This window comes from Amblyomma maculatum, chromosome 8 (genome assembly GCF_055883805.1).
Source record: "Amblyomma maculatum isolate TAMU_Amacu chromosome 8, ASM5588380v1, whole genome shotgun sequence".
NCBI classification, from domain to species: domain Eukaryota; kingdom Metazoa; phylum Arthropoda; class Arachnida; order Ixodida; family Ixodidae; genus Amblyomma; species Amblyomma maculatum.
The window spans coordinates 16071664-16099150 of NC_139351.1; the positions used below are offsets into that span (position 1 = coordinate 16071664).

The following is a 27487-nucleotide window of genomic DNA, read 5'->3' on the forward strand; positions in this document are numbered from 1 at the left end:
CAAGTATGGTATCAACGTTGTTTTCGGCTCCCTATAAGATCGGCAAGGTTGGAGCAGCGGTACAAAGAAAGAAAGGTGGAATAGGCAAGAAAACAGGCTGTAAAATTAATCACGAAAACAAGTTCGTCCCGTGTAAGCTTGCTGTGGTCTACCAGGTTCCTCTGTCCTGTGACCGCACATATATTGACCAGACAGGCAGGTGTCTCAATTTACGGCTTCAAAACACTAATATTCTTCAGGAAAGTGTTAAAAAAATTTGGTGAAATATTCTCTGGAGTGTCAGTGCACTCCTTTCCTCGCCGACACCGAAATCTTGTTCATTCATAATGATCGTAGCACTAGGGAAGTATCCGAGACATGGCATATCGTGAGAAAGGGAAGCCGTTGTGTCAGCCAGCAATCAGTTGCCTTATCTTCTAAGGAAATGGACATGATAAACAGGGGGGAACGACGATGATGACACGTGCGTAGATGAGACATTTTTAATTACACGACAAGTGCATTTCTGACAAGGCGCATTCGCGCATGCTTGATGCTTATCTTTATATGACACGCAGTCGCAAGTTCAGCGCCGTGTGTGTCTTTCCCCTCTTTTTGTCCCATGTCCATGCGCTGTTGTATAAGAAATTGTGTGACCCAAGAAGTAACCTTTAAAAAATAGTTTTTCGCTACCGAATAGGGCGACACGTCGCTGGGCGTTCTTAGCCAACCCTCCCGCTCCGAAGTAGAGCGAAATATCTTGGCGAGCCTTCCGAGTCGGCGTGCTTGAGTGACGTGGATAGAACGCGGCGGGGCGCAGTTCGACCCGTTTTCTCTTTTCTAGGGCGTGAGCCTGCATGCACGCAAATGGAAATAGGAGGAACGTCATTTTACGTGAGAGCGTATGAAGCTCGTTCTGGTTGAGAACCGGCCGTCGGCTCCGCCCGGCTTCCGTCAGAAGAGAAAAAGTTTCAAATAGGGAGGGTCCAAACGAACCCAAAATTGGCAGGGAGGTTCCTCTAACAAAACGTAATATTTCAGAAAAAAATAGAAGTAATTCATTGAAATAAATTTGCTGCTGTTAGGGCTGTAGCCCAGGTCTCTGGAGGCAGACGGGCACGTAGCGCATTGACCACGAAGGGTTGTTGGTACCAAGCGTGTTACAGGGGCGCCTTCAGTGAACGCGTTGTGGTACGTTATGATTTACTAACGTGCGCTTTGGACGTGTACTGACGTTGCAGTAGCAATAACGTAACCTAAACAAAAATTAAAATATGGGCGTAATGTAAAGGCGTTATCGCGTCGGCCTCATAAGCAGGGATTGAGCGACGTTCGAATTTTTTATCGCCGATACCTTCGATGTTAATGAATGTAGTCTAAACTGCGCTACAGATACCTGTGATGAACATTCAGGCGTGCGCTTTCCCTATTTTCAAATGTTGTCGGTCGCTTGGCAAAATTGGGTGCCGGGACCTCTGCTTAGCGCCCGAACACCGCATCCTCTGGGCCGCGTTGTCGTAGTGAGGGCGTGGTGAATTCTAAAACTAGATGTCGCAATGAGTGGTTCATCCGGCAAACCTTTAAAAGCGTTCACTGTTATGGCCTCAGGAGTTACTCAAAACTGGACAAAATAATTCGACTGGAACTGACCCGAGGGTGTGGTTTCTAAAACCGTTTTACCTAATGATACACACCGACACACTGCTTGCAATCGAATTCACTGTCCCAAATAGAGGTATGCTACGACAGGAAAATATCCAATCAGTTGGAGCGTCTCCTATCCGCATACCGAAAACCGATGACAATGGACAGTATTTCCGAATATGTGCGTGCCACTGGGATCTTTCCTGCGCGATGAGTAAGACAGCCGACTGGTGGATGAACAAGCAGCGACCTAGAATTCACGCTGCTTGCCGATAACACTGTGATGAAGATTTTATCCTACGTGCATCGATTATGTATGGCTCCTGTCACAGCTTGACGCACATGTTCGTGCTCTTTTAATACAACCTACCTCAGGTTTGAGCTGTGTAGTTTATGAACACAATATCCTATTTTCACAACACGACTTATATTACCGGCAATGGCTCGTATAATAAATGGAAGTTTAGCAGGGGGATCACTATCCGTACGGGAAGAGCAACTCGTCTTCTCACGCGTCTTTATTATGCGCCTCTTAGGCAGTGATACCCGATGGCAGTATGCTTGTATGGTCTAGCGCTTCGCCATTGCTGGAGAGTTGCTTAATTGTACTGCATTACACATTTTGTTTTGTGAGTAGTTTAGAAACTTCTGTTTTTATGTGGGCTCGTAACGAGCGTTACAATAAGGACACCGCATTTCAACCCCATAAAAGTAAGCACTTGAAACCGTTAAGTAACTCGTTTAGTTAAATGCTTCCACGTGTTCCCAGTGCGCCAAAGCCGCAACCCTTGAAGAAAGGCGCGAGCGCGACACTAGGACGGGCGCAGGGCACCGTCTCGTGCTTCAGTGTTCGCCGCGCGCCATCTCACATCGAAACGCCACTGCGAACTCGGGCAGCGCCCTGACGGGTACGTTGCAGCGGCGGCTAGCGTCTCCATACAGCCCATCCACGTAGTCTTCGCTCGAACATAGCGCGTAGCAGGAGGCGACGAAGAAGAGCCTCTCCTTGGCGAGGTTGGGGGCTTTCAGCGCCCTTCTCTTTGGGCCTCGCATGGAGGCCAACCGGTAGGCATTCAAGGCGGCTAGAAGAGCCTTAGTATCCACTTCATAAGGAGACAGCCGTGGCGGTGACGGCGTAGCTGTGCTTGCGTTGTTGTGGCCCACGCTACTGCTTCTTCCTTGTTCCTGATTGTAAAGTGGATCGTCGAAGAGACCCCTCAGTACTTCATCAGCGATGAGGCGTCCGGCGCCGCCGTAGTTGACTGCCGGAGGCAGGTCTGGGTGGAAAAGAGGAAAGGCGAAATAGTCTTCCGCGATATAAAGCGCTGCTCGAAAGGTCCACCGGCGGCTGAGGTGGCACCCCGGCTTGATGATGTTCGCGAGGCCCTCTTTCTCGAGCCGCCAGCGAGCGTTCATCAGGTTCAGCCAGTTGATGAAGAAGCGCGACCCTGATGTAGGTCCCGCTAGCACTTTGTCCAGATGGTTCTCTTTGCTCCACGGCGTGGTGCCCATCTGGACCCGGAGGTCGAGCGTGGTGTTGGTGCGACGTGCCACAACCTGAGCGAGGACGTCGCGCACGTTCTGGGCGAGGGCGTTGGATCCGCGGTGTCTGGTAAAAAGACTTAGCCAGGCGACGCCCAGGGAACTCTCGACCTGAACGAGACAGCGGCGCCGATGCGCTGGTGGACCGAGGCCCATCAGCTGCAATGTGGCGTCCGCTATTCTCCGATCTGCCATCCAGCCCAGCTCGCTAACCAACCGGAGCCCGAGGCTGAGCGTTAGCGCCTCTCGTGTCTCTGACTTGAGCCCTAGTAGATAGACGACGGACCGGAGGAGGCCCGGGATCTCTACTTGCACGATGTCGTCCGCAGTAAAGCGTCGTGCCCAGATGAAATACTCGTTAAGCAGGAGAAGAAGGCGCCCGGCAGCAATCCCCGGAGTCGCGGTGTTGGTCAGGTTGCGGATGGGCATCCGCAAGACCCTTGCCTCGCTCTCGGTAATCGCGGGCCCCAAAGCTTCGAGAGTGAGCAAGTCCATCGCTTGGATTTTTGTAAGCAGCTCACCAACTCTCGACTCGGGGGCGTCGAAAAGGCGCAGCATCGTCGCGACGTACTCCTGATACCGCCGCAACGGAGCCCTTCCTGCCGCCTCAATGGTGAACGTCCGTATGGAAGCGATCCAGGCTCGGAAAGCGGCGCTGTGGCTAATCTTTATTACCGGCTCGCCCCTCCGGCCATAAGATGCAGCCAGCTCGAAGGACACCTGGAACCACAGGTGGACGTTCCAGTTTCCGGAGAGGTCGAGCAGAACCTCGAGTAGGTCCCAGCTGGACGTCTTTGGCCATGGCAAGTGGCGCTCGACCATGAACCTTTTCAGGTCCTCCAGGCTACTTTCGGAGAAGTCTATGCAAGACTTCGCTAAAGCAGCCACCCTGGCCTTTATACTCCAGTTCGACGACACGGCAGGACCTTGTCTGCTGTTATTGCTAATAGCCAACTCGATTGCGGCGAGGGCGTAGTCGAGCGTCGCGTCTTCGACAGCGTCGGCGACAGACAGCATACGGTGGTGGTGTTTCCATCCATCGCAGACAAAGCTGTAAAAGTTTTTGCAGGGATCTTGAGACTGGTTTCTGGACGACAGGACAAGGGCTTTATATTCCCGGCAGGCAGTTTTGTTGCAGCCCAGTATTAGTCTCCAGTCAACGTGGTTTTCTTGGGATCGAAAAAATCTGAATTTAAGTGAAGCGCGGTGCCACACACGAAACCACAGTGACCCGCCCATGTACATCATCAAGGTAACGCTGCACAAGATGGCCGCGGCGAGTAGGACAGCCCTGGTCCTCTGGTTCATGCGCCAGTTGGTCTGCCGTATGACCACGTCGGCCGCGGCGTGCTCCTGCAATTGAAAGGAGATGCGTCTTTCAGATAACTGAGCTGAAATATTGAATAGTGGTGGTGTCATCTTTCTTGTGCAACGTAAACGAACTATCGTAGACGTAGACCGTATTACCGGCCGCCGGTTGGATGCGTGCATTAGTCCCGCACCGCGCCCCTGCCACTGCATTCTTGTGCGCCTGCAAGCGTCCGGTAAACCTGTCTACGCATAAGATAGTTCGCCTCCACGACGCTGACTGTATTCCAAGATTTGCTGCAGTGAGGGTACAGTGTGTACGTCCTATTTCAACAGCTGTTGCAAATTTACTACTTTTGTCACGGTGCGGGCAAAACGAAAAACCTACGGACAACTTCGCATATTTGAACTGGTGATGTGTGCTAACAGGAAAGTGAACGCGAACCGGTGCTTTATAAGCGATTAGAAATTCTGATTAATCTGAGACAGAGAGATCATATGCATATCGAGGACATCGATGTGACGCAGCAGAAGGGCGCCGTCACAGGAGCAGAAAAAAAATTAGGTTTGGTTGTGGGGTTTAACGTCCCAAAGCAACTCAGGCTATGAGGGACGCCGTAGTGGAGGACTCCGGAAATTTTGACCACCTGGGGTTCTTTAACGTGCACTGACATTGCACAGCACACGAGTGCCTTGCTTTTCGCCTCCATCGAAAAGCGGCCGCCGAGGCCGGGATTCGATCCCGCATCCTTGGGAACAGTAGTCGAGCGCCGTAACCACTGCGCCACCCCGGCTACCACGTGCCCAGCCAGTAGTGATCAGGCATCAAAAAAATTTTGATGCACTTAAGGCTAACAGCTATAAGGCGTAAGCCTTTGAGGCTAATTCTACTGTAGTGTTTGACAGAACCACACCGGTCACAGTTCAGAACGGCGGTTTATTCCGTGCTGGATTCGAGGTGAGGTGAGTAGATCCAGTCGGCGAGGATGGCGCGCGCTCGTTGCGGTGTTTGGTGTTCATAGCTGGCGGCAGATGGCGTGCGCCACGCTCCCTTCAGGAAACCGAGGTTAAGGCGGTGGCGTCGCGCCCCTACGTGGCCGGCGTGGCGTAGTCGGTTAACGTGCTGAGCTGGTGATCGGAGGGGTAGAAGTACGGGACTCGAGCACATGACCTTCACGGGACCTTTTGCGCCAAAGCACCATTTAGGCCGCTTTATTTACTGGCGTTGAAAAGTGTCACGTGACCAATTGGTGACGCATCTTCCTTCCTGAACCCACGCAGAAAGCTCAATCTAAGCGCTCTCCCCGATCGAGCTTCCTGCGTGGGTTCAGAAGCGACGCGTCTTGTATCGCAAAATTGAAATGCTGTTACGTTGATTTTTTAACTCTGCTATTTGCCTTTTAAAAGATTTTAGTCAGCTATTTTTAACAGTATGCGCAATATTTGCAGCAGCGCATTGTTCCTGAAGCAAATAGAAATATAACTTATCAGCGATTCCTAATTAAAAAAACATCCGAGAACGAATAAAAATACTGCTTGCTTCACCACGCGACTCTGAACAGCTCTGAGTTGAATTTGCGGGGCTGGCACAGCCAGATTTTTGTTTTGAATGCTTGCTTACATTTGCCACGGACTCCCATTATACAGCTCAGCCGCCGCACGCATTGTCACCAGTGTAAGATTACTCATACGACGTTCCGGAATCTATTGTTGGTGACTTGTCGACTGCAGTTTCCCTAATTTATTTATTAACAAGCCGTTTGCTCACGAAGATGTCCTTAACTTTAAGAAAAAAAATTACAAGGGTTCAACGCTACTGAACTAAATACTGAGCGAAAGCATTAGCTGCGGGTGACCGAGGGAATTGTTCTCTTTTTCTTCTTCCTCAGCCCACATATAAAGCCCCGCTTTAACCAAGCAGTATGAATGTGCCTTAGTGGCCTATAGGGGTAACGTGAATGCCAGGATCCTAGCAGGCTGATTCTTACATAACCGTCCCATGTGAAACGAGAGATCTAAGTTGGCAGCTCCTGCTAGCTTGGGGTCGTCTACGGGGGTCGTCTAAAGGTCAAAGGTCAATGGTGGTCACCGCCGTTCCACGCGGAAGGCTAAAACTGCGAGCAGTGTTGCTTTCGCAATAAAAACACGTTAAAACATAAATTTTGTGACAGCTGTGGGGTACAGGGAAAAATTTCTAATCGCATAATACGAAGAAACCATATAAAGACCAAACCACCAAAGTAAATGTGGCTGCGCGCAGGTGAGCTAGGCCGTAGCTTGAGATTGGCGCCAATGTCCCTACGAAACGCCCATCTCCCTTATGACAACTCTACAGGCTCCCGCTCTTGTATTCTATCGTATTGCAGCGTTATTCCAGTTACGCTTTTTTGCTGATCAGCTCGCCACACCGCGGGCCAGCTGCCACTAGCGTGCGGCGCAGCCAGCGGTGACAGAGTACACCGAAGGAAGCGAATAATCGCGTTCTTATAATCGGAGTACTATGGGAAGGCGCCGGATGCGGGTATACGCTAGGCCGTTAATTGTTGCAGAGGGAAGGGAGACGGGAGGTCATTCCCACCTTTTCCTAACGAGGTTTTTGCAGTGGGCTAGTATGTGCTCTGTCGTCCACATTGATAACGTAACTGATTGGACGTGCGCGGCACCACCGCTTAGCTTTGTTATTGCCTCCTCTGATTGTGTGCAAAGGGACCTACAGTCGTAAACAAAAGTGGTATACAACACTTAGCCAGTGACAGAGCTCGGGAAAACTGCTTAAAAATGCCGCTTAGAGACAGTGCAAGAGACAGCGACAGTGACACATGCATGTGGATAAAATGGGGCAGTGCCACTACTGTTCCGATCACAGATAGTTGTTGCTAGATGAAGTTGGCATGCAGTTTTCGCGAGCTCCGCCACCGGCTGAGTGTTGTATACCACTTTTGCTCACGACTGTACATTGCTGTCCGGCCCTCACCTGTCCCACTGGTCGCTGCCCCGGTTGCCGAAGCGCCGGCAAGGGGGACGTCTCGGCGAATGTCGCGGCGCCGTCGCCTCGCGCCCCAAGGTCGGGCTCTGGCAGAGCAGCCTGCCGCATCTCGCGCAGTTCTTGCAGCTCTCGCTGCTGCTGCTGCTGCCTCGGTGAGGAACGGACGGAACCGTCGTCGCTGCTGGACGCAGCATCCTTGAGCCGTTCAAGTTCGGAAGAGGTGCTGGTCGTGCTGCCGCTTCTGCTCTCGCGCGATGCGTCAGGCTCGCCGTCAACCTCGGGGACATTCTTGAACTCCACGGTGTAGCCGTCACCGGTGATCCCGAGCATCGTGTGGCCGTGCGTTGGATTAGAGGGTGAATGTCGAAAAAATCTCCCGGAAGAGGTTCCAGCCGCGCCTGGTCGTTCGGTGTCAGCTCTCGGCAGGACTGTACCACGCGCCACGTTGCGGGCGCCACGCGCTGCTCTCTTCCTTGTCTTCTTTCACCTCTGCCTCCAAGGCTCGCGCGCGGCGGCTGGAGATCATCGGGTAAATTATCCTTGCAGAACAAAAAAAAAAAAAAACGAAAAAAAAAAAAACGGCAAGGGCGCCAACATGTCAAAGCGAGCTCTCGGGTGGCCGCAGCTACGTCGTGAAGAGGTGTAGCTACGGTCTCCTCATAAAAAACTCAGCCTGCCATGACATTTGAATTCACGTTACCCCTATGCCACGGGCAGGAGCTGCCAACTCGGGTCGCTCCTTTCTTTGGGAGGGTGATATCAGAGTCAGCCTGCCAGAACCGTTTGCATTCTCGTTACCTCTACGACACGCAGGAACTTTTTTTCTTTATTGCATGGAAAAACTTCCGTAAAAAGGAACAACTCCACTTACTTAAACATGTCCATGTCTAAAGTTACCGGGCTGCTTAATACGAGCCCGTCATATCCTCAGCCCGACAATGCACAATCATCAGAACATCAAAAGTCTGGGAGACATACACATGCGTCTAGATACGGCATCCAGTTTGGAGGTTCTTCACGTGCAGCATATACACTTCTCACCAAAGCACACTGCTCCCGAAACACGGATTTCGACGATCTTGGTGGCTCTGCATGCCTGTCGATCATGCGGCTTTGCCAAAGGCTGAACAGTCCCATCAACACAAATAGATCGTAAGGCACGACAGAGTTTTTGTCAGGAGGCAAAAATCTAATTGTATAAGGCGTAATTTCAATGTGCTTTTTAAGAGTTCTTTCTAGTATGTCCCAAAAGAACATAGCATCACGGCACAGAATAAAGCAATGATCAATTGTCTCAGGCACGTTACAGAGACGACAATTTACCGACCAGGGCACGAACATCTCCTTATTGTGAAGAAATGTCTTGACAGGCAACGTCGCTGTATGTAATTTGAAAAAGAACGTTTTTGCAGCTGCCTGAATGCACATTTGCCTAACACGCTTTAGAACAGTGGTGTCCAAAAACCGATACAACGGTGTAGGGAACAAAGACTCAGTGAGAGCCTGGGTCATCTGCTTTCTCGAGAGGCTATACAGGTAATCTACAGAGAAACGCACGAACGTCCATACGGCTTGGTTAAAGCGTGACTTTATATATGGACTGGTATACCTTACGCTTTCGCGGCATACCCTTAAAGAATGAGCATAAGTATCCCCAATAATGTAGCACCTTACACTGATGAGGCGTGATAGGGGAATAACGTAGTAGGCAAAAGAAGCTTCCGCCGTTGCTTTACTAGGTTTAACCAGAGCCAAACCACAACTAATTTTTAATCGCAGTGACTTCCGCCCGGTATTTTAGGATAGTTGGCTTCTGTTCGTCTGCATAAGACAGTAGCGCGCAAAACAGGATCGGAATAGAACCGCTCACGAGGTTGGAACCTGGAACTAAATTTATTTGCAGATGCACAAACATGTTTTGAATGACATTTTGTGTGTGTGTGTGTGTGTGTGTGTGTGTGTGTGTGTGTGTGTGCGTGTACGTGTGTGTGTGTGTGTGTGTGTGTGTGTGTGTGTGTGTGTGTGTGTGTGTGTGTGTGTGTGTGTGTGTGTGTGTGTGCGTGTGTGTGTGTGTGTGTGTGTGTGTGTGTGTGTGTGTGTGTGTGTGTGTGTGTGTGTGTGTGTGTGTGTGTGTGTGTGTGTGTGTGTGTGTGTGATTTCGAGTCCAGTGGTTCTTCTCTCCATGCTATATGAGAACTCCGAATTTTCCAGTGATTCAGACACATACCGCATCATTAAACGTTCCCGTAGCTCGATAAGCACCCAAACATATCATTGACAATAGGTGCAGGATCTATCTTCATCCGTAGCACTTTCATCGCACATGGGACGTCGAAGGTTTGCTCTTCCCGAACGGGGTCATCCTGCGTCCTGCTACGTACTGTAAGTCGGCGTCGCTTTACCTATGCAGCCGTGAACAACGTTTACACAGCTAAAGTACTGCCGTGCGAGGCATTTAGAGGGATGTTTCGCATCTAATCTTCAGTGTGTACGCCGATTTAGCGAAGGTCTATTCTTTGCTTCATTTCATGGTTTATTCAAGCCGAGCAGACAGCTGCTAAAAAGCTGTAATGCATCAATCTGTTGTCTCTTTTTTTTTTTGTATTGCGCCGATTTTCACCGTAGGTTCCGGTCTTTGAAACCATACACTTCTTTAGTCTGCATTCGGACGTGTTTTATTGCGATAGCAATACTGAACCAGGTTTCGAGCCGTCGCGTAGCTCATGGCCGGTCGCCACAGTTGACCTTGAACAGCCGCGAAGAAGAAGAAGAACAACAACAACGCCAGCATCATCTGAGCATTCTGAACGTGCTCAACAAGCACTCTCTTCTCTGTTAGATGTTACTGAGTGTTCAGTGTCCACTGTGAAATCGTCTGTCCGTAACAAAATGCCGTGCCAATGGTGGAACGAAGAATGTGAAAAAGCATTCCGTCGTAGAAAAGCTGCATGAAAGAGCCTTTTCTATAACCAGTGTCCCAAAAATTGTATACATTATAAATTTTATGCGGCTTCATTTAAAAAAAAAGCTATTCGTATAGCAAAGGATGAGTATAATGCTGATATGAATATTTATCTTTCTACTCCAATTAATCGGAAGGCATTGTATAGGTTCATGGAACGCAACCAAAATTCATCTCCGCCACATGTAACCTAGTCAGAGGTGTTATCACCCAATGATGCAAAAGCTAAACTTGAACAAACTGCGAACGACCTTGATATTCGCTTTCAAGCGCAAACGGTGGTTCCGTTACTTCGACCTACGCCACGTGCTGATTTCATTGCAGTTGAGCCATCGGATTGCATTGCGTAGCGGCTGCTCTGAAACCTGCAGCTCCTCTGTGTGGCGGTATTACAATCGCTATGCTGAAAGCTTTAGTGCAAGACCACAGCTTGGAAGTGTTGAATATTGTAAACTTTTCCCTGGAAATAGCTTGGTTACCTAAAGACTGGAAAGTTGCTAAAGTTATACTAATCCTCAAAGATCCGAAAAAAGGTTTTGATTTGGATAATATTCGGCCGATTTCTCTAGCTTCAAATCTAGTGAAGCTTATTGAACACATAATTCACCTGCACCTCACAAACCATGAAATGACCCTGAATGCAATTAGTGATGCACAAATCGGGTTTCGTCAAGGGTGCTCGATTTGGACGGCTCATACGGATTTGGAGAGTAGAATTAGGTTAGCAATAAAGAAGAAAGAAGTGTCGGCATTGGTCACTTTGGATATCGCCAAAACATATGACAGTGTAGAGCACTCTATACTGTTGAATAAGATAAACGAAATTAGGCCACCTCTTTACATTTTTCCATGGCTAAAAGAATTCTTAAGGGATAGGAAATTTTTCTGCGCTAGAGGTTCTATAACTTCAGAAACTTATTACCAAACTAGAGGCATGCCTCAGGGATCGGTGCTATCTCCATGGCTATTTAATATATTAATGAGGGATATTCCTGTTCATCCAAATATAAAAGTGTACGTGTATGCGGATGATATTGCCTTTTTCTCTTCTGCACGAGATGTTCATTCTTTATACCAGAGTTTGCAAGCCTACTTGAATGCCCTTGAAGTTTGGCTGGGTAAAGTAATATAATTCTTAACGTGAAAAATTCCTCAGTACTCGTTTTCCCACCGGCACACTCTATATATCTCCCTTGCGTATTGCGGTTCGCAAATCCCACAGGTTCAATCCTTAAAGTACTTGGGTGTATTATACCACTCCCAATTAGACTGGCAGCCTCATATCAAAAATAATTGCCTGAAAGGTGAGCGAGCCCTTGGTCGCCTGATTCGAATTAGCCATAAGATATTCGGTATGCTTAGAGATACTCTTCTGTTTCTGTATAAAACTTATTTGAGACCAATTCTGGAGTTCGGCTGTGTTTTCTAGGGCAGTCCTAAATACAAACTACGACCTTTGTTGCTACTGGAGAGGCGCGCTTTACGACTATGTTTGGAGTGGCCAAAATCAGTTTCAAATGCAATCCTCTATTTAGAGGCCCATGTACGTGACTTGAACTCTCGATTCGAGCTCCTCACCGTGAGAACCTTTTTACGAGCACGGGATCTCCGTCTGGAGTGGCTTCTCCCATTTTTATTACACACCAAGCTCAAGTTCTAGATTATCATTGGCCGCAATATAAGCAACCACAATTTGTATTTACTCAGTCCTTGCTATCCAAAATTGTAGTTTCGCTTATGTCAATAAGACGTGTTGGCAATGTTCAAGCTACTTCCACAGCTGTGCTTTGACCAGTCGTTGCCATCTAATGCAAAACACTTGACTACCACGGTAATAAAGGGACACCTTGAAGATTATCTATTACAATATCCACGACACGTAGCTATTTTCACAGATGCCTCACAACGAAATGAAAAAGCAGCAATAGGGATTTACTCCCAAGCACTTGATTGGAGTTTTTCTGTACGGATTCCTGATTACACACCAATATTTACTGCTGAGTTGCTTGCAATTGGTTTGGCCCTTCAAAAAGTTCCCGGTAACGTTACTCACGTAATCATACTGTCTGACTGCCTGTCAGTCTTAGCAGCATTAGAAATCCCGAAAATGCGTCTTTTGAAACAAACCCCGATGTTTTTCCTTCCATTAAATTTACAGGAAGTACGTTTTCAGTGGGTTCCGGGACATTGCGGCATCGCTTCTAATACAATGGCGGATTATTTAGCAAAATCAGCTCTCTGTGGGCCTGTTGATGATGTTGTACCCAATATTATTTTGCTCAAGATATCCCGTTTTGAACGGCTTCAAACGCTAAACTCCTTCAGCCATGAGCCACTCCTTGCGACTACGGCTTTTAACGATTTAAATTTCCATTGGAATGTCCGATGTTGTACCTCAAAGCAATGTGAGGTCTCCATGACGCTCATGCGTTGTAGAATTCCTTCCCTCAATCTTTGTGCGTCATGTGATGACGTGGAAACAATTGAACATTACACCTTCTCCTGCCGCAGGTATGCTACTAAGAGAAGAAATTATTTAGAAATACCGGGGCGTACGACAACATAAACAGGGAACTCCTGTAGAACATATTAAAAGAAGAAGGTATCGGTTATGAGATAACAGAGTTACTACAGGAAATATACCGGGATAACAAAGTAGAAATTACATGAGAAGGGATAAGAAGTACGGAAGCTGTCAAGATATGCAAAGGATTAAGACAAGGTTGTCCTCTATCACCGCTGCTGTTCATGCTTTATATGCTAAACCTGGAACGGAGGATACAAGAAAGTAAACTAGGTTTTAACCTGTCATATAGATTAGGTGGAAAGGCGGTAGAGCAGCGCCTCCCTGGTTTGATGTATGCAGGCGATATTGTGCTGTTAGCTGAGAGTCTGGAAGAATTGCAAACTCTAATTAAGTGTTGCGGAGATGAAGGGGACGCTCTAGGCTTCAGTTTTAGCGCAGTTAAGTCGGGTCTGATGATTTTCAACGGCTCAACTGATCAGGGTCTTAAAATACAAGGCCATGAAATACCCAGAGTAGCAGAATATAAATATCTCGGGGTATGGGTAAACGAAGGATTGACATACATTGGAATGCATGAGCAATCACTTAGGGCAAAAGGGCGAAGAAATGCCGGGATAATGAAGTATAGGGCATTGTGGGGATACAACAGGTATGAGGTTTTGAGGGGTATTTGGAAAGGAATTATGGCGCCCGGGCTTACTTTCGAAAATGCGGTTTTGTGCCTAAAATCAGAGGTACAGTCGATATTAGAAATAAATCAGAGAGCCTTCGGACGATTAGCACTAGGTGCCCACGGCAAAACCACAAATGAGGCGGTACAGGGAGATATGGGCTGGGCATCTTTCGTAGTACGGGAAGCTCAAAGTAAAATATTATATGAGGAACGCCTGAGGAAATTGGACAGTAGAAATGGGCAGCTAAAGTATTTAAATACCTATACCTAAGCAGCGTTGACTCACAATGTATGAAAAGAACTAGGAAACTGACCAATAAGTATGCTGGTCACAAGGACGAAGAAATAAAGAAAGCAACAGGTGAAAAACACCGAAGGTAAAAATTGGACAAATTCGATGGAAAAGAAACAGAGTGTGGAATTATACCGAAAGTGGAAAAGGCAGATCAGGAGGGAAGCTTTCTTTGCTAACTCAAGAGGCAGTGCCCTACTTTTTGAAGCTAGATCAGGCTGCTTTAGAACACGCAGCTACAAAAATATATTTAACAATGAAGATTTGTTTCGGAAATTAATTGACAATTATGTTCTTTTGGTGTGATGTTATGTTGAATTATCATTCATGGGATACGTTCGTTATGTGGAGGTCATAAAGAAAAAGTAAAAATTGCCTCCACTTGCACTATAGGTCGTGAGGTAGGCACAAGGGTGCATGAGACAAAGGAAGTAATGATTTTAGCATATGGGTGGGTGGAGGTTGTGCCAGTGTTGCCACACCACCGCACCGGGTGCCGCCGACCCTAGTGACGCCACTGTGCGGCGCCCTCTTCACGGCGTCCCTCAAAGCCCGACTCACTTCGAGATGTTTTTTGTTTTTTTTTTAATCTTGAACTTTTGCTCCCTTTTATTTACTTTTAAATGGCTTTAATTCCGGCAAGGATTTTGCTGGTCCGGGCTCCCTCTCCTTTATTTTTTTTTTATTTTCTCAGTTCGAGAGGACGAAAAATGGTAAATGGGATGTCAGGAACCACTAGGGCAGCAGAGACCATTTCATGCATAGCCGAATTCTGCTTAACTTAAACTTGGGTACGCAACTGGGGATACACTCTTTAAGAAATACTTATATCTTAAGTTTCCGTAAAGATACAGGTGTATACCTGCTGCAGATAAGCTGTTTATGTTCGTTTCCCGCCTCTCGTATGTTCATACTGCTTGTTCTGACTCAAGGCGTGCTAATCGTGATGTGATCTGCGCACAATACAGTACTTATTCTCTTCGCTTTTTCACGCAGGGATCCATGGAGTCTCCGCTGGGCTTCTGCCGGGCCCGTCATGCCAAGAGCGCCAGCGGCCCCGTCGGTGTCGTGAGTAGCACTTCCGTTGCTTCCGGCCTCCCTAATAGCCTGGGTCGCTTTGGGACGTTAAACCTGATTCAACCAAACCAGCCACATCTTTACGTCTCTTTCCTCCTGCGTGGTGGTCCTGTACTACCGCATGACACATTGTCCATGTGACCCGCAAACGGCCATCATACTTCCGGAAGAATTCGCACCTACCCGTGTACGTCGAGTCCACGTGCTTTAGTAAGGTGCATGGTCTATACGAAAGACCCGAACAATCGCACAGTGTGAGAAATGGTGTTTAGAGCTGATCTTGATATTGCCGAATGCCTATATTTAGCGCTTCTGTCATCGCACGCCTATTAGAAACACAAAAAAACTCAATAAGGGTACTGGAGGTGAGCTTGAGGCCGCTAGCCATCGCACGCCTATTAGAAACACAAAAGAAACTCAATAAGGGTACTGGAGGGGAGCTTGAGGCCGCTGGCCATCGCACGCCTATTAGAAACACAAAAGAAATTCAGTAAGGGTACTGGAGGTGAGCTTGAGCTTGAGGAGGTGTGCTTGAGCTAGCCAACGTTGGCTAATGACCTCAGACTCCCATCCCGACCCTTTCCAACTTTAGCGTTGTCAAGAGTCCCGTATCCCTATCTTTTGTCCACCGTGCATCCCTATTGAACTCGGTTGTAAATTCCACATTGGGCTCGAATGTGCGCTCCATGCGATGAACTTGTATGTAGTCTGTGCGCTGCAGAGCGTGCAGTGTCTCGGCTGTCGCCAATCTTGGTTTCAAGGGTAAGGCAAGGAACCGGGAATTCTTTATTCTTACTGCGGAAGAACGTCAATAAACAGTATATTAACCTTATTGTAAGGGTAAGTTTTGAATTCGCTCTGAGAGCAGTGCTGCGCTGAAGCATATTGAAAGGCAGGAAACAGATGCTCGCGAATCACGTATACTGGTGGAAACAGGCGGTTAAGTAAACGCCATCTGCAGGGACGCCCCATTTTGACAGCTGTCATCCAACTGTCGCTTGTCCTTGTGACGCTCCACCGCGAGATTCTCGGTACTTCGCGAGAGAGTATTCGTGACCGAGTCTCTGAGCAGCCTGAAAGCTTCATTTTAATGCAGGCTGCATGTTAGTGCCCAAACCCCATGCAGATGTGTTCTAGAAAAAAAAAGCTAAAAGGAAATCACGCTAAAGAAGAAAAGTTCGAAAACCTTTCGCCGAACGCATGCTGACTGTGCGAGTGTTTTCGAATTTTCTCGAATATCGGGGCTTATACGGTCGTGTCTCGACCTCTCTGCTTTGTTCGAAACTGTACACTAGACAAAGTTATAAGCGCAGAGCCCTGTGGGTTTGCTTCCGGGCCACAGTCTGAAAACGTCATCCTCTCCCCTCTGAAATTTAGGGCATCCATAGATACTATACTACACCGCCCTTAACGCAGAGCGTAAAAGCGAACCTCTCCGCCCCGCCTCACCGCCTGGTCCTCTGTTTGTTTTTTTTTGTTGTTGATAAAGTATGTATGTGTCTGTTTTAAGATGCCGGAAGATGACCAAACTTTTTTAAAGCTACAGCCCGATAAAGAGATAAGGTTTATTTTTGTTACATTGTGTTGGGCACGGTTATGATTCGATTATAAATGGAATGCTCAGCTAAGTCATCAATGCGCCTAAGTACATCGTTCACTGAAAATTAGCTTGCGAACTGTTCTGTGACTCTCTTTTTCTTTCTCAAGAGGTCTTGCTCTTAAGAAAAACCGGTGTCCGTGCCCCAAAAAATCTCCATTAGTCGAGAGGTTGATGACCGCACTAGGCCGCGGGACAGGACCGAGCGCTGATTGGCCAGTGGGATATGTGGGGACACTAAAACACGTGACGTCAAACCCTCCCGTCCGTCCAATCAGCCACAGTAGACGCAGGATCGAATCCCAGCCTCGGCGGCCGCTTTTCATTTGAGCCGAAAAGAAAGGCGCCCGTATGCTGTGCGGTGTCAGTACACGTTAGAGAACCCCAGATAGATGAAATTTCCGGAGTTCTCCACTACTGCGTCTCTCAAAGCTTGAGCCGTTTTTTTAATGTTAGACCCAACAAACCAAGCAGGCAGTCTGATGATACCAACATAGAGTCGTGCAATAATATGATGAACGAAAGGCAGCTCGCCCACTGCGTTTTGTTGAATCGATGCGTGCTTGTAAGAGGCCCAGTCGTGCGACTTATCCGATGGAAGTGTCGGAAGGCCCATCCGCGTGAGGCGTCCACCAGCGGGCGATCTGTCGGCTAATGGAATGGAGTCGTGTTTGATAATCAAACTACTCCCCGTTTGTATCCTTGCACGCTTTTGCATTGTATCGTACCTGTATATATGTTTATCAATAAGACGACTAAATGAAACTGGCTGATATGTTCACCCAGAAATTGTTCAAGTTTCAGTTGCATTGCTCGCATACTGATACCGCGCCGTCACATATATGTTATCAGCCGACGCTGACACATTTGTCGCTTCGAGTGAACGTCGGTGTAATTATGATTTTTGAATCCCCGCTTTAGTCGCCCTGCCGACTAAACCAAGTCTTCCTTCTTCGGTGCCGCAGTGCGCCGTGATCCGTTTCGATGGAGAGCGAGTGTGGTGCGAAACAGCTTTTGCATCTTTGCTGCACGCTTGGTCAGCTGTTGGGGACGGCTGGGCTGGAGCAAAGGGGGAATAACGACCAAGGCTGCTGTCGAGCACCTTATCTTGGGATAACAGGGTCGCCCCGAGCTAGGACTGCGACGCGAACAGTTGGTGTGCACATTCTGCGTGATACACGAACTCCTTGGGCAATTGTGAAACGTTGCTGCGTATATAGTCAGTTAGTGCAGGCGGGCTGGCCAAATATAAAGAGCTAGGGATGGGTCGTTCCGGAGTAGCCGGATCTTCGGAGCCGCACCTTTCAAAAAGCGGGTGAGCCATTTGGCTCCGCAAAGTCGGAGCCGGATCCGCCGAAGCCGTCGGATCCGCAGCGGTCGGAGCCATAGAGTTAATACAAAGACTCTAGAGGGAAAGCTGCCCGTTCACCCAATGCATTCGAGGGGTGACCGCGTGATTGCCGCCATTATCACACTGTTCATTGGTTGCCAGATGAATTGTACTTGCTAAATCTGGCACGTGAAGATGGTTTGAAGCTGGCAACTTGGATCGTGGGAAGATGGCGGCGTGCAGCTAACCGACGGCGGGCGGTTACTGCTCAGTAGGTGCTGTAAACAACGGCAGAATCGTCGCGTGTGGAGCATTTCTTGTGATATGTTGCGTCGCATACCTACTGTAACATCACATAGGTGTCCTGATTCTTCTGAGCTGTTATCGCAAGGCCGGCTATCCCTGCGATTGTTTCGCGCTTCGCATGCATTTCGTCCGTCGAGTGCACATGCATCTCCTCTGTGCCCGATCACCTGAAAACATCTCAGAAATTTGCTTTGGCGCGAGACGACGACCACAGTATATTAAAAAAAAAAAAAGCAGTGACGAATCCCACAGCAACGGCCCTTGGTCTATCCGGGATGGCTAGTGCTGCATACAGTAAATGTCAAAGGGTGCTCGTGTGTGTTTACTGTTGATCTGCTACGTCTGCTCGCAAACATGGTTTCCAATTGTTCTACATCATTCCTTTATGGCCAAGAAGGTGCCTGAAAGATTATATAATATGCTTGAAACTTGAAAACAATGTATAGAAATTTCCTACAGTTGTGTTATCGGCAGCGGTGTCTAAAACTTTTGTTCAAACCTTTCTTCATTTTTGACGCAGTGAGCAGAAACTGTGCTGGCCACAATGATAAATTTGATGATGGCGGCGAACCAGTGAGAAGCTCGTTTCCCTGGCCAGCTTTCCCTCTAGAGTCTTTGTATTAACTCTATGGTCGGAGCCATCGGATCTTTCGGAGACCATGGTTGCTGGTTCTCTCGTTTAGTGAGCCTTTCCGTCACAGGTTCGTTAAAGGGGCTTTAAAGCGTATGCGACATCCGCGCCATCTATTAGTGATGCGAGAAAGCAACCTCCTGCCTTTTCTCGCAAGATTCGGATTATGTCCTCGCCCTCGGCTGTCTTTTGAGCGGAGTGCGCCGTTCTTTTGGAGAGCGAGTGAGGTGGTTCTTTTGCTTTTGTTCTATGGGTGGAGATCTGCTGAATGGCTGGAACGGCGGTTCTTTTGAAAAGCCGGTTCTCTGTGCTTCAGTGAGCCTTGTCTGTCGGAGCCGGGGTGAGATTTTTCAAAACGCAAAGCGAAAAAGCAACTTTACCGCCCTTCCTTGTCAGTGTCACAACCAACCAATTGCTTTTGGGTCTTCCCGCGGGTACCGCGGGCGTACTGCTGCTGGTGCCCGCACTTTTTTTTTTTTTTTTGTCTTGCAGTTTTGTGGTTTCGTTCCAGAGTAGAATGTTGAGGCAAACGAAGGTGTGGCCCAAGTGCGGTGTGTGTCAGTAAATTTCCGCACCAATTCACCCGTTTCTCGAGCTCGATCTCTTCGTGCAACTGCTACACCTTAACTTAGCGACGGGTGTCAATCAGTGCGTCGTGCGTTTCGATTTGCGACGCGTGATGAACTTCTTGTTGTCATCAAGTTCCTCTGTCCGGGACTTGAACCCCTGTCATTTCCTGTTGGTCGTGTCATAAAAAGAAACGAATGAAGACAATGCAAGCGTTTTTTTCACTAGTGCGAACCGGGCCACCATGACTGTTGTGAGGCGAATAAATGACGTTGAGCGGAATGTGCAAAAGATGAGGCGCGCATCACCTCAACTTTCTAACCAGTCCGCCGAAGTGACGAAGATGGTTGCTTCAGCAAGAGATAGCCACTACCCGTTGCCTACCATAGCGAACTGAATACAGGAACGTCTGTACAGATATCCGAACGTAACTCATCGTTCTGTACGCCCTTAACTGCTTGAAGGAAAGCCCAAATGTTGAATGACTCCCGTATCATCGTTGCAACTTCAGAGTGTATTTTATTTAGGAAAAAGAGATGTAATAGGTCGCCCGCATACCGTAGTTCAGGCATGTAAGCACCAAGGGATGTTCTCAGCTCTTTGCTTACCGCTGGGTCCATTGGAATCACGGCCAACAGGCAGGCGAACAATGCAGCTCCTTGACACTTTTCGGTCCGCGCGCTCGTACCTCTTTTCATGCTGAAATCATCATCACCATCATCAGCCTGACTATACCCACTGCAGGGCGAAGGCCTCTCCCATATTTCTCCAATTAACCCGGTTCTGTGCTGGCTGCATCCACTTAACCCCTGCGAACTTCTTAATCTCATCCGCCCACCTAACTTTCTGCCGCCCCCTACTATGCTTTCCTTCCCTTTGAATCCAGTTTGTTACCCTAAGCGACCATCGGTTATCCTCTCTTCGCACTACATGTTCTGCCCATGCCCATTTCTTCTTCTTAATTTCCACTAGAATGTCGGTAACTTGAGTTATTTCTCTGACCCACTCTGCACGCTTTCCATCTCTTAATGTTACCCCTACTATTTTTCGTTCCATAGCCCTCTGGGTTGTCCTCAACTTAAGTAGAACTCCCTTGGTTAGCCTCCACGTTTCAGCGCCATAGGTGAGTACAGGTAATACGCAACTGTTGTATACTTTCCTCTTGAGCTGCACGCTTTCTATCTCTTAATACTACCCCTACCATTTTTCGTTCCATAGCCCTCTGGGTTGTCCTCAACTTAAGTAGAACTCTCTTGGTTAGCCTCCACGTTTCAGCCCCATAGGTGAGTACAGGTAAGATGCAACTGAGATGCAGAGATGAAATACCTACTTTCAAATGCAAAATCGCGCACGTTAACGAACCCTGTGCGTTATGTGGCAGAGGTTGCAGCGTTCAAGAAAGCAGCCAATCATACATCGGTTCATAAAGAACCGATGATAAGAAACGTGGAAAATGAATTCGTGGTGTATATGTCGAAGGTATGTGTAAGAGATCCAAGCGCATTACACAAGATCGGCAGCACATTTCAAGACGGTTCGTGGATGGCGTTGACGTCACTCAAAGGAAGAGTAATGACTGTATTTGGTGTCCGGCAGGGTTTAACGCGACTGGTCTCCCACGTGGGAACGCATGACGTCTTCACTTCTGTTCTTTGGGTCGAAGTAGGTCGGAGTGTGCTCAACATGCTTCGCCGTTTTCAGTGCGTTATGGGCAGGTCGTGGTTAGCACCGTGTTCGACAGAGCTCTCAACATCTGAACTCATCTTTTCTAGCGCTTCTTTAACACACAAGGGACATTAGATGAAGGAGGAACACATAAGAACAGGACGGACGCTAGACGGACGCTTTTGTGTTCCTCCTTCATCAACATCTGTTGCGCATTTCGGTCCTTGACGCGCCGTAGTTAACACCCGCTTTTTCGTCGGCCATAGCGACGCTCTCGATCGGTTTAGCCGCCTTCTCACCTTTTGTGCGTGCAAGATCAGCGCGATGACAAATTATAGCGCGGGCGACATTGGCGTTTGCGACGAATGCGAGAATTCGTCGGGTGATCCGAGGTAGCGAGAAACGAGAATGCGACCCTGCTGATTCATATTCGGCTCGTCGAGACGGATGGGAGAATTTTCTTTCTAGACTACTTATAGCATTGTTCGAGGTCTCGTTATGCCGCAGTTTGACCTTGCGGCGTCGGTGTGCTAGGCTTTGGGAGATTGGACTCTCCACACACCTGTGCGATGCTCGCTTGTCGGACCCCCATGAACCGCGACGCTATGCCTATCCCCATGTACAGCCACACACCTAGAGCTGGGGTTTCGCCGCCAAAGGCATCAGCTAGCTGTAGATGCTCTTTTTTTTCTGTTCCGTTGTCTGTTGCGTGCCGTGGTTGCCAGTAGAGCCGCGTGATGTCAACTGGATAAGGTCTGTAAGCAGTTGCTCTTATCACGTGAACAGGCTCTATAAACAGTTGCATCCATCGCTTATCGCGTGAATAGGCTCCATAAACAGCTGCGTTTATCGCTTGTCAGCTACACCTATGGAAGTATAGTCAAACGTCGGACCGCACGGGTCTACCCTGTATCGCCGACGCCAGGCAGCCTCCGAAGATTCGTGCCAAAAGCAGATTCAGGAATTTCGGAATAAGCAGCGTGAAGGCCATCAGCGGATAGTTTTAATGAGGTCATGCTCCATATTCGTTGCCGCTTCGGTGTTGCGATTTTTCTTTTTTTTTTCTTTTTTATTCTGCTGAGCAACATTCGGAAAACAATTTTTCGAACTGTTCAGAAACTATCTTTTTAGTTCCGGCCTTGGCTTGGCAGCTATTTCAAGACAGTGTTCGCCCTTCTTGGCCTTTATTATGAGCAAATAGCATTCTGCAGTCGTAAAGTCGCATTTTAATAAAACAAAACACGAGAGATTAGTTGTCACATCCATCACCGTCACATCCACCGGTCGCCGTTGGAAGGCGGAGGGAGGGAAATCTTATAATTCACCTTCCATTCTTGGCAGGTTATATCCTCACACCGACGTCGACATTGGACAGTGCCTTTATGCCACTCCTAAACTGTCGCATTAATTTTGTCACAGTCGCTAAACTAATTAAAACCGCGTAAGAATTAGGCCTTTCTTTTTAGAAAATAATAAAAGATAGATTATTTCGTAAGCATGCCCTATTTTTCACTTGATTTGAGATGAGAATGCATGCATGTTTTCTAAATGCTGACGCTGCCCAATCGTTCGCAATGGATGGTCAGCCAAGAATTCGCTTCCTCTGTATTTTGTGTTTCGTTCAGGATCCCCGCTTCTCTCTTATTTGAGTGATTCCCGTGTTCTCTGTATTTATTACCATCCGCATCTCCACGAAACATGTTGAGGTTTTTGCGTTACTTCGTTTGTGATTGTAATGATTACAACACTTCGCATGGTATTGCCGGCTTCCGCCACGCAAATCACTGTAAACTTAATGGGGGTGAATGTCACTTTATCGAGGATTGTCGCGGACGAAACAGAGGAGGAAATCGCGCAAACAATTGCGTTTAGCAGGTCTCGCACTTGGTTGACTGTGGTGATCAGGTCTTCCAGCGGCGCCTGCACGTCACTCCAGGAGTGTTTTGCGGAACCGGATGAGGTAAAGGCGACAGTGTATATGGGTGTGCGAATAGTACTTTTTGCGAAATACGTGTACGGGTCGTTCAGTCGATACGGCCTCACCACCCCAGAACTGAGAAAAACGTGCCGGGAAGAATATTTAGGCAATTTCTTGTCAGAATTGTGACGCAAACCGCTCTTTGTGCAGTGTTCGGGGTGACGCCATACCTTTTCGCTTCCCCTTTAGCAGCCATCTGGTGGTCAAGTTGAAGGCTTGGTTACGAAAGGGATTCTTACCAAGGACATAGCACTTCGAATTGTGTGCCGTTGTCAGTTTAGCTGTCCACCGCGCAGTGAGACGGATACTGCGCCTACATTTCTTCAAATTCCCAACTGTTTAATGTTTAACACTTTCTCAAACTCTGTACCACTTTCTCGATAAAAAAAAAAAAATATTCGCGAAATGAAAATGCGGATCGAAAAGCGCTATAACGTCCACTCTTAAAGCGAAGCATCAGCCCCCTCCTATTGTTTTCAAACCAAATCGAATACCAATAGTGTAGCTCCGCTGCCAAATCAGGTACGAATAGACCGGTTTTAAGGCGAAAGCCTTTAATGGTTCATCGTTGTCGTCATCAAAAGTGTCGCGCTTGCGGCTGCTCTGATTGGCTGAGGTGGGGATGACGTCATGGAGGTATCGACCAATCATAGGGCACCACCACAGTATGCGTGAATGCGTGCCGTATAATTACGTATTAATTACAGATTAATTTTAATGCCTAATTAATGACATAGTGGTTAATTACTAATAATGAATAATGATAAATTATTAATGTTTAATGTTCATTTACTAATTATTGACTAATTTATGGTCTAAACTTAGACACTTCTAGACGTTGTGTAGACAATGCTTGGAACATTCTCGAAACTCGTCACTACTTGACAGCTCAATGCACTAGCATAATGTGAAAACCCCGTCGGAGTGGCACAGTAGTTACGGCGCTCGACTACTGTTCCCAAGGACGCGGGATCGAATCCCGGCCTCGGCGGCAGCTTTTCGATGGAGGCGACAAGCAATGGTTGGTTCATCCCACAGCGCCAGTTCAGCTTACCAAAAGTGGCTCACTTGGCACTCTCATCGCAGCGGGAGGCCTCAACCCAGAAGGCCTCCCGTACACCCATTGAAAGTTTGAGAATAGGTTGAGGACGTTTCGACCCCAATGCCTCTAATCATTCGCTTTACCAGGTGTGACTGCTCTCCCATCGAGCGCCAGCTATCCTGAGGGAAACTTCGGAGGGAACCTGCTACTAGATGGTTCGATTGGTCTTTCGCCCCTATACCCGGATCGGACGATCGATTTGCACGTCAGAATCGCTTCGGACCTCCACCAGAGTTTCCTCTGGCCTCGTCCTGCCCGGGCATAGTTCACCATCTATGCCCGGAACCAGCAGCTGGTTCCGGGCATAGATGGTTCCCTAGCACTGACATCGCCCGTGTGCTATGCGATGTCAGTGCACGTTAAAGAACCCCAGGTGGTCGAAATTCCTGAGTCCTTCCCTACGGCGTCTCTCATATCCTGAGTTGCTTTATGACGTTAAACCCCACAAACCAACCTATCAGAATGTGAAACAGTAGTCGCCCACTTTACTCGTAGCAGTATTCATCGCTGCATGCGCAACAGTTACGTAGCAGAATGCGGCGCTCAGGCTTTCGCCTTTCACTGCTTTAGTCGCTAAAGTCCCTCATAAGTTTGCTTGCAGGGTTTAAGGGGGCCGTTCCACGGTCGCCATCTTGCGAGTAGTTCAGATTCGCCGTGGCGACGCAGAGCGGAAATCGGGGAAGCTTGGAACAAAATGTCAGCCGGTCGCACTGCTGCGCGCGTCGCCTGCTTGGCTGTTATGCTTTGTGCGAAGCTGCCTGGCGAAGCAAGCTTTATGGCCGAGTTCTGACCGCTTGTTTTGTGTTCTCTCTGCTCTCCGTGTTTATTGTTAAGATCGATGGAAACTTTTAACGTCCGTTGCATGACGCTTGTTGACGTTTACGTTTTAGCGTCTTGAAGGCGTTTGTTTTAACTAAGTTATTGTGCTGACATCCGTTGTCCTGCGCATCTAGTTTTTTTTCTATTTAAAAATTGCAATTTGTTACTGGGCATGAGAGGTTGTTTATCGCAAATGCACGCTCTTTACTGATATCAAGTGACCGCAGCTTTAGGAAAAGAAAATTCGCACAGCCAGAAATCGTTGGGAATACGGCTCGGTGAAGCAGCACGAACGTTATACGACCGCTTCCTTAATTGTTGGTAATTTCAGCGCCTGCCTCAGACATGAACGGCGTGTCAAAGGCATTTCAGGTCTTGATAACATTTTCCATTTGCTAATCTACCCTGATAAAAAGGGACAAGAGAACTAAAATACTGAACAGTGTTTTGTTAGCTGCCTTCTTATTTGAGGACATTTACTTTTCGCAAAAATGAAAATCCGGGGCCTCGTGCTTCGCGCAGCTGTAGGAACACATAACGCTCTTCAGGTGAGCAAAACAGCCCTACAAATCTGCCATTCATGCAAAGAAACGTGTAGCAACGCAGACGGGACCGCTTCTCGCGCGTACGAACGCACTATATGTCGACATGGGCGCCTGCCAGAATACTATAACTCCTAGAGTGCCTTGAAGCGCAGGACCCCCAGAGGTCGCAGTGTGGCTATATAGCTTAACTGACATTTGACGGCGGATGCAGCATCACGTGTTCCGTATTGTAGTTGACGCGTCCTCGACTCCATAGTCTCGGCAATTTAATCACTGCAAACCAAGTCTGCCCATGTCTAAACCGAAGCCTAACCAAAGCAAAACCAGGGTCTCGCTTCGCCTAGCAGCATTGCCGATACATAAAAGTTGAAACGAGGCTTAACTTTTATGTTCACGTACAGGGGGCCAAATTTTTGGGGCGGCTCATTCAAATTAAGAGGTCGCCCTCGAGTTCGCGATACTCCAATTATAATTGGAGTATCGCGAACTTGGTTACCAAGCTTGGTCAGATTACCTGGTTATTCGTGCGGACACGCTCTGTGCACAGCTTAATTCGTTAAAATAATTAGTTAGCCATTCGTTTAAATGTTTAACTGACTTGATTAATCCTATTATTGTTTATTAACTGCTCATGCAGTTCATGATGGAGAGTTCGTGCGGACACGTTCGATGAGATGTTCTATTGACAGGCTTATGACCTATCAGCCAAGAAATGTTTTCGCATTAAAAACAAAAATTGACTTTTGACATGAGCACCGGAAAAATTCGTCGAATTTCCGAAAATATAAATCACCTATGCTTTAGCGTGCTCTGGTAGCGCATAGCACAGGAGTTCTGTGCCACGGTCATATATCCGCCTTCAAAATGCGGCTCCCGCTGCCGGCATATGTTGAGTTTTAGGAAGCGGTAACCTTAGGAACAGTGGCAAAGAGGCAGCTTGACAGAATCGTCGATCAGCGAACGAAATCATATCGGAGGTCAAGAAGAGTCAATCGGCTTGGGTCGAACTTGGGCTAGGTGCGTTGAACAGAGACGCGATATGATGCGTTACGGTGGCAGAGTGCATTCCCAGGGAACTAAAGCAGTGCCGAGGGCGACAGAGGGTGAGAGCCGGAAATGAGATTAGGAAGTTTGCAGGGTTAAGACATCCGCATCTGGCGCGCAGGATAATGATTAATTGGAGCTCAGTTCGAGAGGCTCCTGTCCAGCAGTGGACCTAATACGGCCGAGCCCGGCGATAATCTGGAGAGTTTGGGAACTACTAAAGCCGGTGACAAGTGCATAGGGAATCGTAACTCTGTTGCCCTCGCGCATCCGGTGCTTAATGGAGATATTGTGCCAGGGTAGAGTTGAGTAGGGTAGCTTAAGATAGGAGCCGTTTATTAGCAGGGATTGTTCGCTAAACGCAAATAACATAGGGGACAGTGTGACGCGTGGTGCTCTAACCACTGTTGCAACGTTAAACGTGAACCGTAAAATGCTTCTGTCGGCTAAACAGCTCGCTTATTCGCGCTTAAATTTGGCATAATGATAAAATACAGCCGTATATTGTTTTTAATATCGGCTTGGATGATATATACTTGCCTGATTTAATCAGAACTAATTCGAAATCCGCGTCGTCTCCAGCTTCTTCCGCCCAAAAGAATCATTTTTCTCTTCTTTTGAGTCACCGATGCCGCGAATTTCGAATTATTTATCTTGAATGAATCAAGTACATTATCTGAGCGTATTAAAAAAGAATAGACGACTTTATGTTATCTGTGAGCCAAATGTCAGCGCTAATAAGAGCGCGGTTTAACTGACAGAAACATTTTACGGTTCGCCTTTAACGTTGCAACAGTTCATCTTTGCATCGAATGCGTTCTAGTTATACTTTAACCACTGAGTTCTAGTTAAGGAGCGCGCCACAATTAGGACAATTTTCAGCGTGGTGAAGTACTGGGTGAATGGTTGCGAT

The 27487-nt window shown here is 47.8% G+C and overlaps 1 protein-coding gene across 4 annotated transcripts in view; it reads left to right on the top strand.

Annotated features, from left to right (window-relative positions):
* The window catches only part of LOC146180611 (rho GTPase-activating protein 29-like), a 234747-nt gene that overhangs the window by 24402 nt on the left and 182858 nt on the right, over positions 1-27487 (top strand). For all 4 annotated transcript variants that reach the window (XM_084576090.1, XM_084576093.1, XM_084576092.1 and 1 more), the window contains exon 2: positions 14910-14981. In XM_084576090.1, coding sequence (XP_084432216.1) covers positions 14916-14981 — 66 coding nt within the window. In that variant the 5' untranslated portion in view covers positions 14910-14915. The remainder of the gene's footprint in view (positions 1-14909; positions 14982-27487) is intronic.